The 17,680-nt window shown below is 43.2% G+C and overlaps 1 protein-coding gene across 1 annotated transcript; it reads right to left on the minus strand.

Annotated features, from left to right (window-relative positions):
* Positions 1-958: 958 nt before the first annotated feature.
* LOC143112214 (cofilin-2-like) lies at positions 959-10,254 on the minus strand. Its single transcript, XM_076274462.1, has 4 exons — positions 10,162-10,254; positions 3,386-3,684; positions 2,559-2,635; positions 959-1,224 (listed from the first exon to the last, which is right to left on the minus strand). Exons 1-4 carry the CDS (start codon positions 10,162-10,164, stop codon positions 1,112-1,114), a joined length of 492 nt encoding a protein of 163 aa, XP_076130577.1. The 5' UTR covers positions 10,165-10,254; the 3' UTR covers positions 959-1,111.
* Between the last annotated feature and the right edge of the window lie 7,426 nt (positions 10,255-17,680).

Raw genomic sequence — 17,680 nt, forward strand, 5'->3', positions numbered from 1 at the left:
TCAGGGTTCGGCTTGAATAAGGATTAAAGGGTGAGGATTAAAGTTATGCCTCAAGTCTAAAATGAAAAATTGTGAGAGACTCAGATGAGGACAACATGAAGTGCATTTTATTTCCACAATAAGGAGACAACAGAAGACAATCACAGTCCATTTCATTCTCCTAGTCGTCCCTCACTGCCTCACGAACAGAGTCCATTTCATTCTCCTAGTCGTCCCTCACTGAGATCCACCCGCCTCATCTCGCTCAACACACCTAATTCTGTCTCACTAACCCGTTCCTCTTTTCCTGTTCCAGAAGGTTCTAGAGTTTGGTTCTTTAGAAGGGAATGCATCGAGTCCAGACCCGACCGACTACCTGCCAGCACGTGATCTGGAAAAGACTGGTCTCTTGTCAGTTTAAGTTTACAGGAATGGAAGCAGCTATAGAAAAAAAATAATTAAAAAAATCCTTCATTAATTGTAATTTTAAAACCTATTTTTACGCAAAAGAAAAAAATATTAAAGCCTACAAGTTTGGCAAAAAATATATGGAATCACCTGTAAATAATTAAGAGTAGTGTTGTTTAACAGTTTTACCATGGTCCCCAAATCCTCATTCAACTGTCTGATATCCCAATGTTTTCCACACTGTTCCTTGCCACGTCCAATTGTAAACGTTAAAACATTTCTTGATTTCTTTCACATGAATTGGGAATAAAACACGGAGGAATGATTAAAAAATGTGGACTTGGTAAAATCACATTTTCTTTCTTTACACCAGTTTTTTTTTTTTTTATCTTAAACAACTGAGCGTATGAATACCGTGAGTATGGTTTCTGATCCTTCATAATAAAGCACTGATTTAGATCACAGCACGGTGCCCCCTTAGTGTTCTCGTTGTTACATGAAGTGTGGAACTGGAATGCCAGCCAGCAGTCAAAGACACAGTTAAACCCCCCCGACCCCACCCCACCCCACCCCTACCTTTCTGCCCCCTAACCCTACCTCTAACCCCCGACCCACCCTGGAATGAACAACCAGACCCCCGTTGGACTCTAACTTCAGTGTTTGTTTGTTTTGTAGTTGTTTATGTCAATACCCCTGCAACCCTGCTGAGAAGAGATTCATGGATCTATAAGGCGCCACCCTCCACGGTTATTACCGAGGAGCCTCCCAACTTCTCCGCCAGGGTTTTCCGGTCTTTGATATCCTCTAGGCCGTTCACCTGCCACTCGTGTTTGATGCCTGAAACACAAACACAGTCAGATTATACTACAATCGACATTAGAACCTTACCACACAAACACAAACACAGTCAGATTATACCATATTAGAGATCCTAAAGAACACAGACTGGTCTTCCTGGTTTCATCTTCAATAACATCATCACGCAATGGCATTCATTTACTGGGATCAATGGCCTTTTTGGAGCTTCATATCCCTTTAGAGAACACAACTGCCCCCATCACCCCCTGTTGTACTTACCAATACATATGAAAACTTAAAACACAACACAATGTTCTTAAAGGAACACAGCAATTTTTGCCATGTTCCTTTAAAACAAAACATTAGCTGCTTTCAGACATAGGTGTTAAGTCTGCGTGTTCTGCGGATATCAAGCTTATCTGAACAACATAACCGGACATTTGGAACTCCGAACTTAGCCGGCTCTTACACTAGTCCCCTCCTAGTGTTTCGGACGGACATTATGTAAATGAGCTCATTTATGTCTGAACAAAGCGAAGAACATGCAGAGATTCTGTACATGTGCGTCGGTGTCGTTCACACATAATGTCCGCATGTTAGCATCATATCTGAATCACCCGGATGGTCGGACCTCCGTTTGAAAAAGATCCAGATATAGTGCAGAGGACCTGGCTGAAAGCAGCTATAAAGAGGCACAAGGAAAAGTTGCCATTATCCTTTAACACAAAATGTAAAGAGGCACAAGGGGGGTTTAGGGGCAGCCGTGGCCTACTTGTTAGGGCTTCGGGCTTGTAACCGAAGGGTTGCCGGTTCGATCCCCGACCCAGACTGTGTGTTCACTGTGTGCTGTGTGTGTTTCACTAATTCACGAATTGGGAGACCAAAATTCCCTCACGGGATCAAAAGAGTATATATACTTATTAGGGCTGTCAATCGATTAAAAAAAATAATCTAATTAATTACATACTCTGTGATTAATTAACCTAAATTAATTGCATATATAATTTTTGCTGTGAAAGTATTTTAAATATTTAAATTCAAATGAATCATTGAATAATCAGCATTAGTGATATTAAAGTTCAAAAACTCTTTTATTATTATTTTCACTGTTCAAATAATTGCCATAATAATCTATGATATGACCTAATATGCTGAGGAAATAAATTCAAAAGTGCTTCGGGAAGAAGGTTTTTTTTTTCAAATACAAGGCATTTCAGGCCACAGATATAACCTAGGGGACACAATGAAAATAAATTAACACTCCCCTCAATGTCAACACTTATTTCTTTGCATTGATGTGTTCTAAAGGAAGCCAGTCTCCCACCGTTCTAAAGGAAACCAGCCTCCCCCGTGCTAAAGGAAGCCAGTCTCACCTGTGAAATTCCTCTTGATGGCATCCTTGGAGCTGGCGTAGATCATTTTGCTCTTCAGAGGGGCACTCTCAGGAGCCCTGGTGGCAGAGGGAGACATCACAAGCCCATAAGTCCCACACAACACCCCAAACCCTCAAAGCCCCACACAATACCCCCAACCCTCAAAGCCCCACACAATACCCCAAACCCTTAACGCCCCACACAATACCCCAAACCCTCAAAGCCCCACACAATACCCCAAACCCTCAAAGCCCCACACAATACCCCAAACCCTCAAAGCCCCACACAATACCCCAAACCCTCAAAGCCCCAAGTCCACACAATACCCCAAACCCTCAAAGCCCCAAGTCCACACAATACCCCAAACCCTCAAAGCCCCAAGTACACACAATACCCCAAACCCTCAAAGCCCCACACAATACCCCAAACCCTCAAAGCCCCAAGTCCACACAATACCCCAAACCCTCAAAGCCCCAAGTCCACACAACACCCCAAACCCTCAAAGCCCCACACAATACCCCCAAACCCTTAAAGCCCCACACAATACCCCAAACCCTCAAAGCCCCAAGTACACACAATACCCCAAACCCCTTAACGCCCTTAAGTACAACCTTAACATAATATGATTTATTTATGAAGAATGTATCATAAGCACCCCAATTCCAGTTAACCTGTTTTCATTTTTAAAATACTGTGTTGCTTAAGCTCTTACCAGTTTAAGTTTCTACAAAGGCAGCTGCCATTTGAAAGGAATGTATGCAAATGCATTACAATCCAATTACGTAGCTTACCACACTCTCGAACAACTTTCTTGGAGAAGCCCTCACCAGAAAATGAACACGAGGTCTTCCTTCTTCGTCTCCTTGGTCTCGTAGGTGGCGTCGTAGAGAGCGTAGCGACAGTCGTCGGGGGGCAGCATCTTGACGAACTTCAAGTAGGGGTCGCCCTCGTCCCCCTGCAGGATCTCGCGGCCCTCCTCCAGGATGATCTTCTTCTTGTCGTCGCTCAGGCAGAACAGCACCGCCTTCTTCCTCATCCTCTTCTCCTCCTCGGTGGCGGCCGCCTTGCGCACCTTCATCTCGTTGAAGACGGTGATGACATCGTCCGTTACGGTCACACCAGAGGCCTGGGGAGAGAGCCACACAGAGGGGAGGGGGAGAGGGAGGGATGTGTTAAAACACGACTCATACACACATAAAGGCAGTCAGACTTCACGTCACTCTGTGGAATGCCTGCCACTACGGTGCGATACGATCCAAACCATCAGTGCACGGCACACAGTACACAGAGATGAATGACTCATGAGAACCCATGCATTATAGCCATGAGAACCCATGCATTATAGCCATGAGAACCCATGCATTATAGCCATGAGAACCCATGCATTATAGCCATGAGAACACATGCATTTTAGCCATGAGAACCCATGAGAACCCATGCATTATAGCCATTAGAACCCATGCATTATAGCCATGAGAACCCATGCATTTTAGCCATGAGAACCCATGAGAACCCATGCATTATAGCCATGAGAACCCATGCATTATAGCCATGAGAACCCATGCATTTTAGCCATGAGAACCCATGAGAACCCATGCATTATAGCCATGAGAACCCATGCATTTTAGCCATGAGAACCTATGCATTATAGCCATGAGAACCCATGAGAACCCATGCATTATAGCCATGAGAACCCATGCATTATAGCCATGAGAACCCATGCATCATAGCCATGAGAACCCATGAGAACCGATGCATTATAGCCATGAGAACCCATGCATTATACCCATGAGAACCCATGCATTATAGCCAGAACCTCTGCATCATAGCCATGAGAACCCATGCATTATAGCCAGAACCTCTGCATTATAGCCATGAGAACCCATGCATTATAGCCAGAACCTCTGCATTATAGCCATGAGAAACAATGCATCATAGCCATGAGAACCCATGAGAACCCATGCATCATAGCCATGAGAATATATGACATGAGAATATAGCCATATAGCCATCGTATAACCTACAGACCAAGCTCCAGGAAACAGAAACGAAACATACAGTAGTCCTGCTGTCACCTCCATCTGCTATGATGACCTCTGATGACCTCTGGTCACCCTACTAAACTGTTTAGATGCCACACTCAGCATCCAAACCTTCCACTCCAACAGATCGATGGCTGGCCTGCCCAATGCCCGGCGGCCGTCACACCGTCAGCTTACATAATCCCTACATCCAGTAATGATCCCTCATAAGGGCCCTCAAGGTCAGCCATAAACAAAGTTTAACAATAATAGATAGATAAATAAATGAACGATACAGAAAGGGGGACAATAACCCTGGTTACTTTAAAGGCAGGTAAGAGGTTCAGGAGACAAGGAAGTATATTTTTGTTGGATGATCTGTCAATTATAAAAGTGTAGGCTATATTTCTATTGGATGATCTGTCAATTACAAAAGTGTAGGCTATATTTCTATAGGATGATCTGTCAATTACAAAAGTGTAGGCTATATTTCTATTGGATGATCTGGCAATTACAAAAGTGTAGGCTATATTTCTATTGGATGATCTGTCAATTACAAAAGTGTAGGCTATATTTCTATTGGATGATCTGTCAATTACAAAAGTGTAGGCTATATTTCTATTTAATTACAAGTGTAGGCTATATTTCTATTTAATTACAAAAGTGTAGGCTATATTGTGGAAATATGGGAAGAGCAGCGGAGTTCTGATGCTGCTGCAGTACGGCGCCAACAGAACCGTGCAGTAGAGTTCTGATGCTGCTGCAGATCGGCTCCAACAGAACCGTGCAGTAGAGTTCTGATGCTGCTGCAGTACGGCGCCAACAGAACCGTGCAGTAGAGTTCTGATGCTGCTGCAGTACGGCGCCAACAGAACCGTGCTGGAGGAGGCCTCTTGAGACCTGCCCTTGAACAAACGAGGAGGTCAACGATGAGCTGACGCAAATGCAATCTAATATGCACACATCCCCTGGATGTTCCTCTGTCCTTTCAAAACACAGGGCCAGAAATATACCATTTCTTCAGAGCAAGTGCATTTATAGACACTGAGGAATGGTTTTATCTGAAGTGACATCCAGGTGATTGCAGACTACAACATAGCACTCAGCACTCAGTGGCTCATTGTTTGATGGAGCTGGATCAACCCCCAGTCGAGCCCAGGTCTTTTGATGGAGCTGGATCAACCCCCAGTCGAGCCCAGGTCTTTTGATGGAACTGGATCAACCCCCAGTCGAGCCCAGGTCTTTTGATGGAGCTGGATCAACCCCCATTCGAGCCCAGGTCTTTTGATGGAACTGGATCAACCCCCAGTCGAGCCCAGGTCTTTTGATGGAACTGGATCAACCCCCAGTCGAGCCCAGGTCTTTTGATGGAGCTGGATCAACCCCCAGTCGGGCCCAGGTCTTTTGCAGATCCTGCTTTAGTAGAGCAGAGTGATGACGACGGTGCGTTTAGGTCCGTAGATGTGCAAGTTTACTTGTGGCTGTGATTGGAGTGTTTAGTCACAGAGATGGAACTGGAGAGTTCTGGGACTGTCAGGTTAATTAGGAGAATAGCACATGTGACATGGGACTGTCAGGTTATTTAGGAGAATAGGACATGTGGTCACATGAGATTTCTGTACACGGGCTGCATTAAGAACACCTACTTATCTGTGGGAATTAAGCTGGAAATAAGAAATTCTGCAAGCAGATTGTGCCGGGATGTTGGGAATGGTGTGGTAAAGTTGCCGGGATGTTGGGAATGGTGTGTTAATGTTGTGGGAATAAGAGGTGGAGTGAGAGGGAATTCCGTGTGTGTATGCTGGGATGGTGTGTTTAGCTGAGGGAACAGACTTAGCAGAAATAGGGAATTCCGTGTGTGTACGCTGGGAAGGTGTGTTTAGCTGTGGGAATAGACTTAGCAGAAATAGGGAATTCTGTGTGTGTACGACGCCGGAATGGTGTGTTTAGCTGTGGGAGACGGGGAATTCTGCTGGTCCTACTGGGAGTATGGCCTCTCATAGCTGACTGGAGCTCTGCAGGAGAACAGTGGGACCACGTCTCCTCCTCCCACCCTCCTCCTCCCACCCTGCCTCTGACTAAATGTCACTCAATCAGCCGTGTGCACAAAGCGCCGAGTGAGCCTCTCCTCTGAGGATGGCCCACGACACACTGCACCTCTCTGTGAGGACTGAGCGAGGACATCCCGTGATCTCGCCGCTGGGTTTGGTGACGTCCACAGTGCACGGCATGTGAGGGGAGGTGGGTGGGACCACACAAAAGGCCCCGTGAACCACGACACGAGATGCTCAAACCTGCCATGAATCTCTCCTCACTGTGCGTGTGTGTGTGTGTGTGTGTGTGTGTTTAGAGACATGTACAGGGCGGCCATGAATCACAGAGCAAGAGGAGAAAGAGGGAGAGAGGGAGAGAGAGAGAGAGAGAGCGAGAGAGAAAGACAGAGACCAAGAGAGAGAGAGAGACACCGAGAGAGAGAGAGAGCGCAAGAGAGCGAGAGAAAGAAAGGAATGGCATGTCGTAGGCAGGCTAAGCTTCCCCATTGATTGTGTGTCTTTGTAACAGTGGCCTGCTTTGACATGGCCGCCTCATCACTATGCGCCACGGCTTTGACATGGCCGCCTCATCACTATGCGCCACGAGCTCCCCACATCAGGCCAGAGGGCCCCTGCAGCCAGCACTGCTGATCCTCATACGCCCATGGCTGCCGCGACTGCGCCGGGACCGGCCCAAGGGCCCAGTGGTGTAGAGCATGGGAGTTAGGACAAGTCCTAGGGCCCAGTGGTGCTCTAAAGCATCGGAGTTAGGACGAGTCCAAGAGCTCAGTGGTGGTGTAAAGCATTGGAGTTAGGACGAGTCCAAGGGCCCAGTGGTGCTGTAGAGCATGGGACTTAGGACGAGCCCATGGGCCCAGTGGTGTAGAGCATGGGAGTTAGGACAAGTCCTAGGGCCCCACACTTACACCAGACTCAAATCGAACATAAGGACCAACATCATTACTATAAGATAATAACGTTATTATAACAATATATACTATTGTTATTATTTTTACTATTAAAGTTATTGCTATTATTATTATTGTTGCTGTTGTTGTTATTATCGTTGTCATTACTAAATTGTATACTCTCATCAGCCGTGATGTGTGTATGATGTCAGTCCCTTTGCCGTTTCTGAAGCAAGCAAGCTCCTGGACGGAGACGCTCACCGCTGGGGCTGTGGTCAAGTGTGCATGGGCGTGGCTGACAGGGGCGTTTCGCACGCGCGCGCACACACACACACACTGTACACACACACACACACACACACACATTCGTGCTCTGTCACCAAAAAACCCTGTTATCTTTTGTAACGCATACAACACACCTCAAAATGTAGATGATACGGTATCACTCTCAAAAGGAAGTTGAAAGATCGAACACATAAGAGTGGGTAACAAAGCTTTTGCTGTTTAAAATATAAAAAACACAGAATGCACCGACTGCATATGGTCACAACTGTCATTCAAAAAAACTGTCGCTGGTTCATAGGTGTGACCACCATCATTCCTAACGATTACTACACGCCTATTAGAGCCATCATTCCTTATGATTACTACACATGCCTATTAGATTCATCATTCCTTACGATTACTACACATGCCTATTAGAGCCATCATTCCCTTAGCATCAGCTGCCATGAACTCTGGGATCTACCAATGGCCCAGACATGTTCTAGACACTCTATGGGTAAGCATTCTGCTTAAAGCCAGGCTGAGATCCATCCATCAAATGACCAAACGTTCTTGAGGAGGACACGAGTAACAGATACCACCACCAATGAAAATATAGTCACCATTACAAATAATTAATGAAAGTGTTTTAAGGTCAGGGCAGCTCAAGAGAGATAGGAATACTACGTAATTCAATACAATATGTCAATAATAAGACTTTTGTAAGAATAGTTTGGGAAACTCATTCATTTTCATTTAAATTAAATTTGTTTAATTTATAAACTACTATTACACAGCCTCAGAAATATGCCTGTGTCAATACAACTTCAAATTATGTCATTATATATCAACATTACGACTTAAAACAATTTTGATTATGTAAAATGTATCCAAAAATGTGGTATAGGCACAGAATGGGGCCAAGGAAACAGAGAGTTCTTCTTTAATATGCAAGACAGCCATGAAGCTATTTAAATATTTTAACAACTTCTCACCACTGGATTTTCGCCACAGACTTAACTACAGTCTACTACAGAATGCCATTCACACTGTTTATCTTTCTTTCTGCTCAAACACACGAATAAAACAATCCGAGAACAGCACAGCTATTTTCAAGTTCAATCTCGCTGCCTTCTACGCTGAAACTGTTTCTTTAGAGCTCTACGCCCTGAGCAAAGGGCACAGCAAGTGGAGGAGTCCAGGTCTTAGGGCAGATAAAGCGTCCCATCTGTCATTCGGGCCTTATCAATCTGTCAGAATTCCCCATAGCAGGCAGGCGGGCGGGCAGGGCCAACCAAAGGCACGTCATAAAAAGTTTACGCTCCCTCTCGGACGTCGCATGGCAAGCTGCACTTGGTGCAGATTACTTTCTCGCTGGTCTGACAACTTATCGAGCAAACCACGCAGGCCTACATTTATTTGGCACCCGCGCTTTCGATTGCGGTCTGCTGTGGTGGAAGGATGAGAGTGATGAGGTCACGTTATAGGATGTCCGTCTGTGATTTTGATATCCCTTTTGCCCTCCCTTCGGCCCTTAAAAAACACCAACGCTAGCCTACTGTTGTCTGGCACTCTTGCTTTCTTCCGCATTAAGGCTAAATCCAATGGATCAGACACAAATTGATTAAGGTCATGTTTAACTTCGTGTTTTCATTCTGAACCAGGCGCGAGGGAATATAGGCTATTATTCCGAGGGCGTGGAGCGAGACATTGCTCCAATGGAGACAGATGGGTGTCTGGGGTCGAATCAAAAATGGACATCATAACGCTCGGCAGGAGGCCGACCTATCAAATTTGATTAGTGTTAAAATATATAGGCTATATATATGATCCAAAATGAACATTATCATCATAAAGAATGCAGGTTAGCTGCGCATTGTAATGATTAAGGTAGAAATGTCACTAAAATGATAGGCTACATTACAAAGTAGCCTAGGCCTATATTGTGCGAATATGTCCTAGCCGGACACAATATTGTAGCTGAGGGGCGACACAATGGTAACGTTACCGTTACTTTGGATGAGAGAGAGCCAAAGGCCCTGTCTAAACCCCCTTTTGTGATGTTCCTTAATTATATAAGCCACACACGGTGGGCGCCAAGCATTTGATTGCACAGAACACCACTACAACCTATAGCCTACTCACTAAAACCCGTTCGATTAATGCATAACCTCAAACTAAGATATATGCCAAATGTACTTGTAACGTTAACATAACAGTTAGAGGATAGCTAGGTGGTTAGCTACATAACGTTCCATATGCTTTTCTAGTGAGCTGGTAAATATTTAGCGGCAAAAGGCGTTCCATTGTCTTGGAACATTATGTGGATAAGTATGAATTACAAGCAATACGAAATTTACATGACATATTGACATACCATGATTCGATTCTTCGTCGACGTTAGATTTTCAGCAGTGCAGTGTTCTTCTATTTGCACGCACAATGGTCGGACACGCGCTTTGGTAGGCTATGCGGGCATGCGGACAAAGGGAGGAGTACACCCAAAGGATCATGGGAAGTGTATTATAATGGTGACACAAATCGGTCCGACAGCAGTGGTGAGTGGGACACGCTCAAACCAGAGATGTTTCAAGCTCATCAGCGTTGCATCATGTCATGTGAAAATGTCATTATGCAATTGTGACTTAAACTGACATTGCAGAACTTTTGCAGTTGCAGTACAGTTGTAAGAGAACACAGAGACCAGGTCGCCTCAATTGTGTGGCCACGGTGGCATGTGTGACTCTGCGGCGCATGCGAATCTCTTTGGAGAAATGCCACTGTCCGGTGTGACGGTAGACCGGCCCGGCCCCGCCTCTCATTCAATCTCTCAGCGAAATAGGAACTCACTTCCAAATAAGGACACGAATGTTGACTTGATGGCTGTCCACGCGTCTCGCCCCACTCCGTTCACACCATGTCGCTTTTTTGGCTGCCAGACTCCATATATGGACGTGGGCATATACTATAGGCCCACACATTCAATAGCCTATAGGGGCGTCTGGGTACCCAGATTAATAGGGGCATGGGTGGTTGGCTATGGGCTCTGTAGGCTATGCCTATTTTGTCTAGTAGAGATGGATAGGCTCATATTCATTAATTGGTCCAAATCAGTATAGGCCTAATAACACTATAGACTTTGTTGTTGTTTTTAAGAAAGTCTCAATTTAATCAGCATTTTAATCAAGATCAAGTTTAAGCATTTTGAGCAGCTCCATTTTTACACTGGGAAGGTGGACATTGCTGGACCGCTTAACCTACACAAAACCATGGACAAAACCATGGAACACAGCTTAACCTACACAAAACCATGGAACACTAACCTACACAAACCACAGACACACAAACCACAGACTAACCTACAGACCCTACACAAACCACAGACTAACCTACACAAACCACAAACTAACACAAACCACAGACTAACCTACAGACTACCCTACACAAACCAAAGACTATAACCTACACAAAACCATGGAACACTAACCTACACAAACCACAGACTAACATGTGCATGACATCTGTCAACAATATGCTATGTATATGACAGTTGTATTATAATCTTGTACAAACTAGAGATATTCTAAAACACACAGTGAAATGCTAAATGCTTGATGATTTGGTTATCACACCCTAAAGGCCTTTACTGACTTAGAATGGTTTTCCAACTATCAGAGTCTCTAGGCCAGGGGTTCCCAACCTTTTTTGGCAGGTGACCATATTTTGATTTCACAAAGCTTTGGCGAATTTTCCCTTTAATTTTCCCTAAATGTTCTTGCGCGCCTGGTTGTGTTGTTACTTTGTTTCGAACATTGATCAAGCATAATTCTGTCAATTAAACATCTCATGTGGCCTGTCTGTTTATTTTTACGTAGATTATAATAAAGAATCTGTTATACTTAACTTGAATATCAGGGGTTTTTAATATTTTTTTTATTTAAGTATATTTTAATGTAATGTAATGATACATTTTAAGATGCCCATTATCTCAGCCGACCCCATTTGAATTTCAGGCGACCCCACATGGAGTCCCGACCCCAAGGCTGGGAAACGATGCTCTAGGCTGTACAGCCTATGTAGAGCACTTGTATCTCTATAGGCTGTAGAGCGCTCTATGTAGGCTGCAGAGCACTTGTGTTTATAGAACACTTGTGTCTATATATGTAGGCTGCAGAGCACTTGTGTCTATATATGTAGGCTGCAGAGCACTTGTGTCTATAGAGCACTTGTGTCTATATATGTAGGCTGCAGAGCACTTGTGTCTATATATGTAGGCTGCAGAGCACTTGTGTCTATAGAACACTTGTGTCTATATATGTAGGCTGCAGAGCACTTGTGTCTATATATGTAGGCTGCAGAGCACTTGTGTCTATATATGTAGGCTGCAGAACACTTGTGTCTATATATGTAGGCTGCAGAGCACTTGTGTCTATAGAGCACTTGTGTCTATATATGTAGGCTGCAGAGCACTTGTGTCTATATAGGCTGCAGAGCACTTGTGTCTATAGAGCACTTGTGTCTATATATGTAGGCTGCAGAGCACTTGTGTCTATAGAGCACTTGTGTCTATATATGTAGGCTGCAGAGCACTTGTGTCTATAGAGCACTTGTGTCTATATATGTAGGCTGCAGAACACTTGTGTCTATATATGTAGGCTGCAGAGCACTTGTGTCTATAGAGCACTTGTGTCTATGTATGTAGGCTGCAGAGCACTTGTGTCTCTATGTAGGCTGCAGAGCACTTGTGTCTATATATGTAGGCTGCAGAGCACTTGTGTCTATAGAGCACTTGTGTCTATATATGTAGGCTGCAGAGCACTTGTGTCTATATATGTAGGCTGCAGAGCACTTGTGTCTATAGAGCACTTGTGTCTATGTATGTAGGCTGCAGAGCACTTGTGTCTATGTAGGCTGCAGAGCACTTGTGTCTATATATGTAGGCTGCAGAGCACTTGTGTCTATGTATGTAGGCTGCAGAGCACTTGTGTCTATAGAGCACTTGTGTCTATATATGTAGGCTGCAGAGCACTTGTGTCTATAGAGCACTTGTGTCTATGTATGTAGGCTGCAGAGCACTTGTGTCCTTGTGCATGGTGACAGTGTTGCTAATATGTGCACTTCTGTTATGACCTATTTTGTGTAACCAATTTGTTTACATGTCTGGGTTCTATAATGTCAATAAATCCATACAACTTCTTCCTACACAACATTTACAGTATGGAGATGCACAGTACCACAGGAACAAGTATTACGTTTTTTGTAACATAAACATATATAACGTATATTAAAAAACGTATATAAAACGTATGTAATTCTTGCAGAGGTTTCATTTCTTTTCACAGCACAGTATTTCCTATGTAGTGATGTTATTCGGAAAATTGGAAATGGGTGTCAATGGCATCCTTGCCAGACTGACCTGTAAAGCAAATTAAAATTGCTAACAGGTTCATCTCCCAGACTAGGATGGATAAATAACCAATGACAAAAAATCACCACTAGACGTCAGCAGAGTCACAAACAAAGAGAGGGGTGAAAAGAGGATATTAGCGTAGCACCCGCATTAGCAGTCAGTGGGATGCTACTTGCTGCTGACTAAGAGATAAGCAAACTCAGCATCATGTTTGTGGAATGGATTTGGCCCCTGATAGAGACTGGGTTTGTCTGACTAAAGCACATACTAGGTTCCTTGGGACTATATGCTGAGATGGTGCTTGAGGGCGGTTTGTATGTGTGTGTGTGTGTGTGTGTGTGTGTGTGTGTGTGTCTGTGTTGTGTGTGTGTGTATGTGTGTGCGTGTGTGAGAGAGAGAGAGAGAAATAAATAGAGCATATTACCCCAAAGGAGATATAGACCATACCTCTTGTTTTCAGCAAGCTACATGATTAAAAATATGAAGATAATCAAAATCATGCAATTCTAGAGCATGGCTAAAAACACACTTATTGAGCCCAGAAACAATATGTGTGCTTGAAATCAATGAACCAATGTTTGTATTTCACATAAAGTAAGTGAGGATAGGAGCAGGCTTCACTCAATGTGTCTACATTTAAACTTTAAGAGTGCTGGCCTGGATAGTTAGAATACATAAAGTAAAGTAGGAGAGAGGCCGCTATGCATATATACACTTGCACACAAATAAAAGTGTATATATGCATAGTGCGGCCTCTTTTCTACTTTACTTTATGTATTTCACATAAACTCATACCCTCCAAAAGCACACCTTTTATTGTCTATTTGCACTGTACTTTGATTGCTCCCTATTTTTGTAAGTCGCTTAGAATGTGTCAAAATAAATGAATAAATGTAAATTATTTATGCATATCATTGTATGCTGATGATGCAATACTATAGCATATCACTAGCCTGTACACTGACTTTCTGGTGGCTGAAGTGAGGCCTATCTTGGCTTCCATGCCAGAGGCCTTGTAAGCTAACAAAATACTAAATATACTATATAAATTAAAATAAAATCCACAGTGTGCTTGAGGGTGATCATGCATGAGACGCTTGCAGTGACAGGGCCGGGACTGGCCTGTAGTTCTGTGTGCATGGTGAGGTGCTCAAGAGAGTGAGTGTCATGGTGAAGGTGCAAAAAGTAGTCCAACAGTAGTCCAACAGCGCAACAGTGCAAGAATAAGGTCTGGAGACCAGCATAAATAATAGACCGGTTTCAGGTCCCTAACAACCGTCGTTAAGGACGAACTCGGAGGACAAGCAAACCCAGAGCCGTATAGCAATACATTGAGAGAAAGACGCAAGGAGCTTGAAAATGGTTAACTTTGGCAGAGAAAAGCAGACGGAAATTCTCCTGTGTGGTACAGGAGACATTTAATTTTTTTGTGATGTGTCCGTTCAAAGCTAAAAATGTTTAAAACGCCAATAAAGGAGGCAGGCCTAGGTGCTAGACATTTGGATACGAAGCATGCATTATGAAGCTACGAAGTTATGCCACAAATGTTATCTTCATGCTCAAGAGGAAAAACTCAAGTCATGTAGGCTAAATAACATAGGGTAGTGATGTTAACAAAGTGTTTTTTTTTTTTATCATATTCCTCAGCATATCATTTTAATGAGAGACTTATGATCCATGAGAACGGAGGCTAACGTTAGCCTATATTTCACGCAAATGACAATATGCAGGGTAGCTTCTAGCCTAAAGTTAAAGTTGACACTCCATTTGAGTTGTTTGTTTTAAAAAAGAAGACATGGGCTTGCAAGTAACGTTATTGCATAGGCCTACTATAAGGTAGCCTAGCTTATAGCTAATCCGTCATAGGCTCCTGTCCTGTCAGTTAACATCCAGCACAATGCATTTTGTGCATTGTAGGTTCTAACGTTATTTCAGTCAATCGTTCAATGTGTGGCCAGCATAGGCTACTTTATCAAAGTAATTATCCTCTGACCTCAGGGGGAAATGATTGTCCACCCCTGTCATTATGTACCCTTTGAGTAGGTAATGTTCTCACTAAATCTAAACTAATTGTTTGTGCAGTCGAAGCCCTAACGCTAACATTAGCTTAAGCCTAACCTAACTTTACAGTGACTGGCCACATGTTTACCTTTCGTAAAATCCGTTGCTTTTTCATAGGTAAATCCGCTACACCTCTAGATGAAAACAATCCAGACTCGGCTACACCCAAATATTTCGGCAATATGTTTTTATTCTTCATCTTATATCAAGTTCAGCCAGCTTGTTTTCTATGCGCTGTCAGTGTAAACAACTAGTGCTTGTCCTCCGAGTTCGTTCTTGACTACGGTTGTTAGGGACCTGAAACCGGTCTATACGGCATTTCAGAATGTTTGTAAACAATAGGCTCCAAGATCCTTCCGGGTGGCAGAACGCAAGCGGCTTCCACTGACCTTACATAGTTAAAACATTGTTGTTGATCAAAGTTGAAACAATAACGAAAACGTGTTGTGTTTGGGGTTGTGCCGCCAGATATACAGCAAAAAGTGTAGGGTTTTTATCGATGTCCTTCAGAAAGAAAAAAAAATATCCAGCGGAACCTGTGGGTGAAGTTTAAAGCTAGTGGACGTCGTCAAAAGTAATGCTGCAGAGGAGATGGCAAGACTGCCTGGTGGCGGATAGCCACTTCTTACATCTGTATCCGATCCGAGCAACAAAAACCCGATCATAGACTTTTTATTTAGATAGCAGGGAAATACACCATCTAACAGATTGTAAGTCAAACAGCAACAGTCACTAAAATAACCACTCAATGGCAGGCTGAGGTTCATTTACACATTAGGCTATAGTAGGCTAGCCTAGGCTACTAGATAGATAGATAGATACTTTATTGATCCCTAGGGGAAATTCAGGGTCTCAGCAGCATACAACTATAACTATGCATTTAATTTAACGTTATTGCTATCTCCTTAGGGCCGTTTGCACAAAGCACCTTAAGTTTTGTCCCTTTAGTATCAACCACGGAGATTGTTTGCTAATTTGTGCTTGCTTTTCTGAGGATGCAGATGTTGGTCAATACGGGACTGTCCAAAAAATAGCAAGCTGTGTGCACATATTGTTGATAAAATCAGATAGTGAATGACGCATTACAAATCTGAGTAGCTAGGCCTATAACTAACTAATTAATTTTATGATGTTAGCTATAGTTATTAATGCACCTACTGTAGGCCTATCAATAGCTAATGTTAGCAATGAATAACTCAACTGGTAGGCTACGTTCAACGGACATAGTTGTAACTAGCTTGCTAAAGTTATGCCGTAGTCTGCAACCCAAGCTTATGATCTTATCTTACCTTAATAATTTTCGGTGACATTTATCCATTCATCAGTAAAGCCATATATAGACATGAATTGAACAATACTAGCTAGTTAGATATTATCCTGACTGTCATCAGGGCACCAAAATAAACATTTTTTTTTTTTTACGTTTTGCCTGGCGAACCGAACCTCGTGTGGTTATATAGGCTGCTAAGGTCGTTTGTGCAACGGAATTTCTTATAAGATAAGAAAATGAGAAAACCTTAAATACTTGAGGGAAAATGATAAGGAAACCGAAGTAGAATACTTAAATGTGTTTGTGCAGCCGATTTTATTTTAAGGGGGCCTTAAATCAGATTTTAAGGGAACCTGAACAAGGTGTTTTGTGCAACCGGCCAGTCTCTCATGTTATAACTATGTCTGAATATCCACCACGTCTGTTTTTGAATTAACTTAGCCTACCTGTTGAAATGTATTAGGCCTAGGCTACGGCCGACGGCGGGTTCCCCAAGCAATTTACCTCACGTAGCATTTTCATCATTCGCCTTTGATTTCGACTGACACTTCACTTCGTTCAAACTACGGGGTAGAGTGGACGCAGCATGGCTAGAGACACGTATGACTCATTGCATATTAATGAGACTTCCCATAACCGTATGAATATGAATGAGAAGTCCCGTAGCATCCCGCAAGACGAAAATCATTCATTCAAGCCATTTACTCTGTTTTCTTGATCGCTCTGCCCTGGTCAAATGACATGGAAGGGTTTGTTTACTAGTAGTGCCAATGGAGAATGCTTCAGCTTTTGCCACCCAGAAGAATGTATATTGGTATTGTGACGTCATGGTAAATTCTCGTATATGGACAAATAAGAAAGTGTAATGTAGACACAGTAATATAAAAAAACTATGTCAGTGCAAGAATAGGTTGAGGTAATAGGGTTACAGCCATTCAGTATTGTAGCAGAATCCATTGGGCATGTGTGCTAATATAGCATGAAAAACAGTGTAGCAGTAAAACAGTAGTAAAAACATTAGGCTGTGGACAGTAGTTAAAAACAGTAATAAAGCAGTAGTGGGCAGTCAGTACTCAAACATGGAGAGGGTGGAGACGCAGACAGACTATGCAGAGAAGTCTATCTCTCCTCTTTCCTTTAGTGAAGCATTGAACA

Source organism: Alosa pseudoharengus, unplaced genomic scaffold (genome assembly GCF_046254945.1).
Source record: "Alosa pseudoharengus isolate Yale_2024_CS ecotype anadromous, Long Island Sound unplaced genomic scaffold, YU_APseudo_1.1 YU_APseudo_1.1_scf_8, whole genome shotgun sequence".
Lineage (NCBI taxonomy): Eukaryota > Metazoa > Chordata > Actinopteri > Clupeiformes > Clupeidae > Alosa > Alosa pseudoharengus.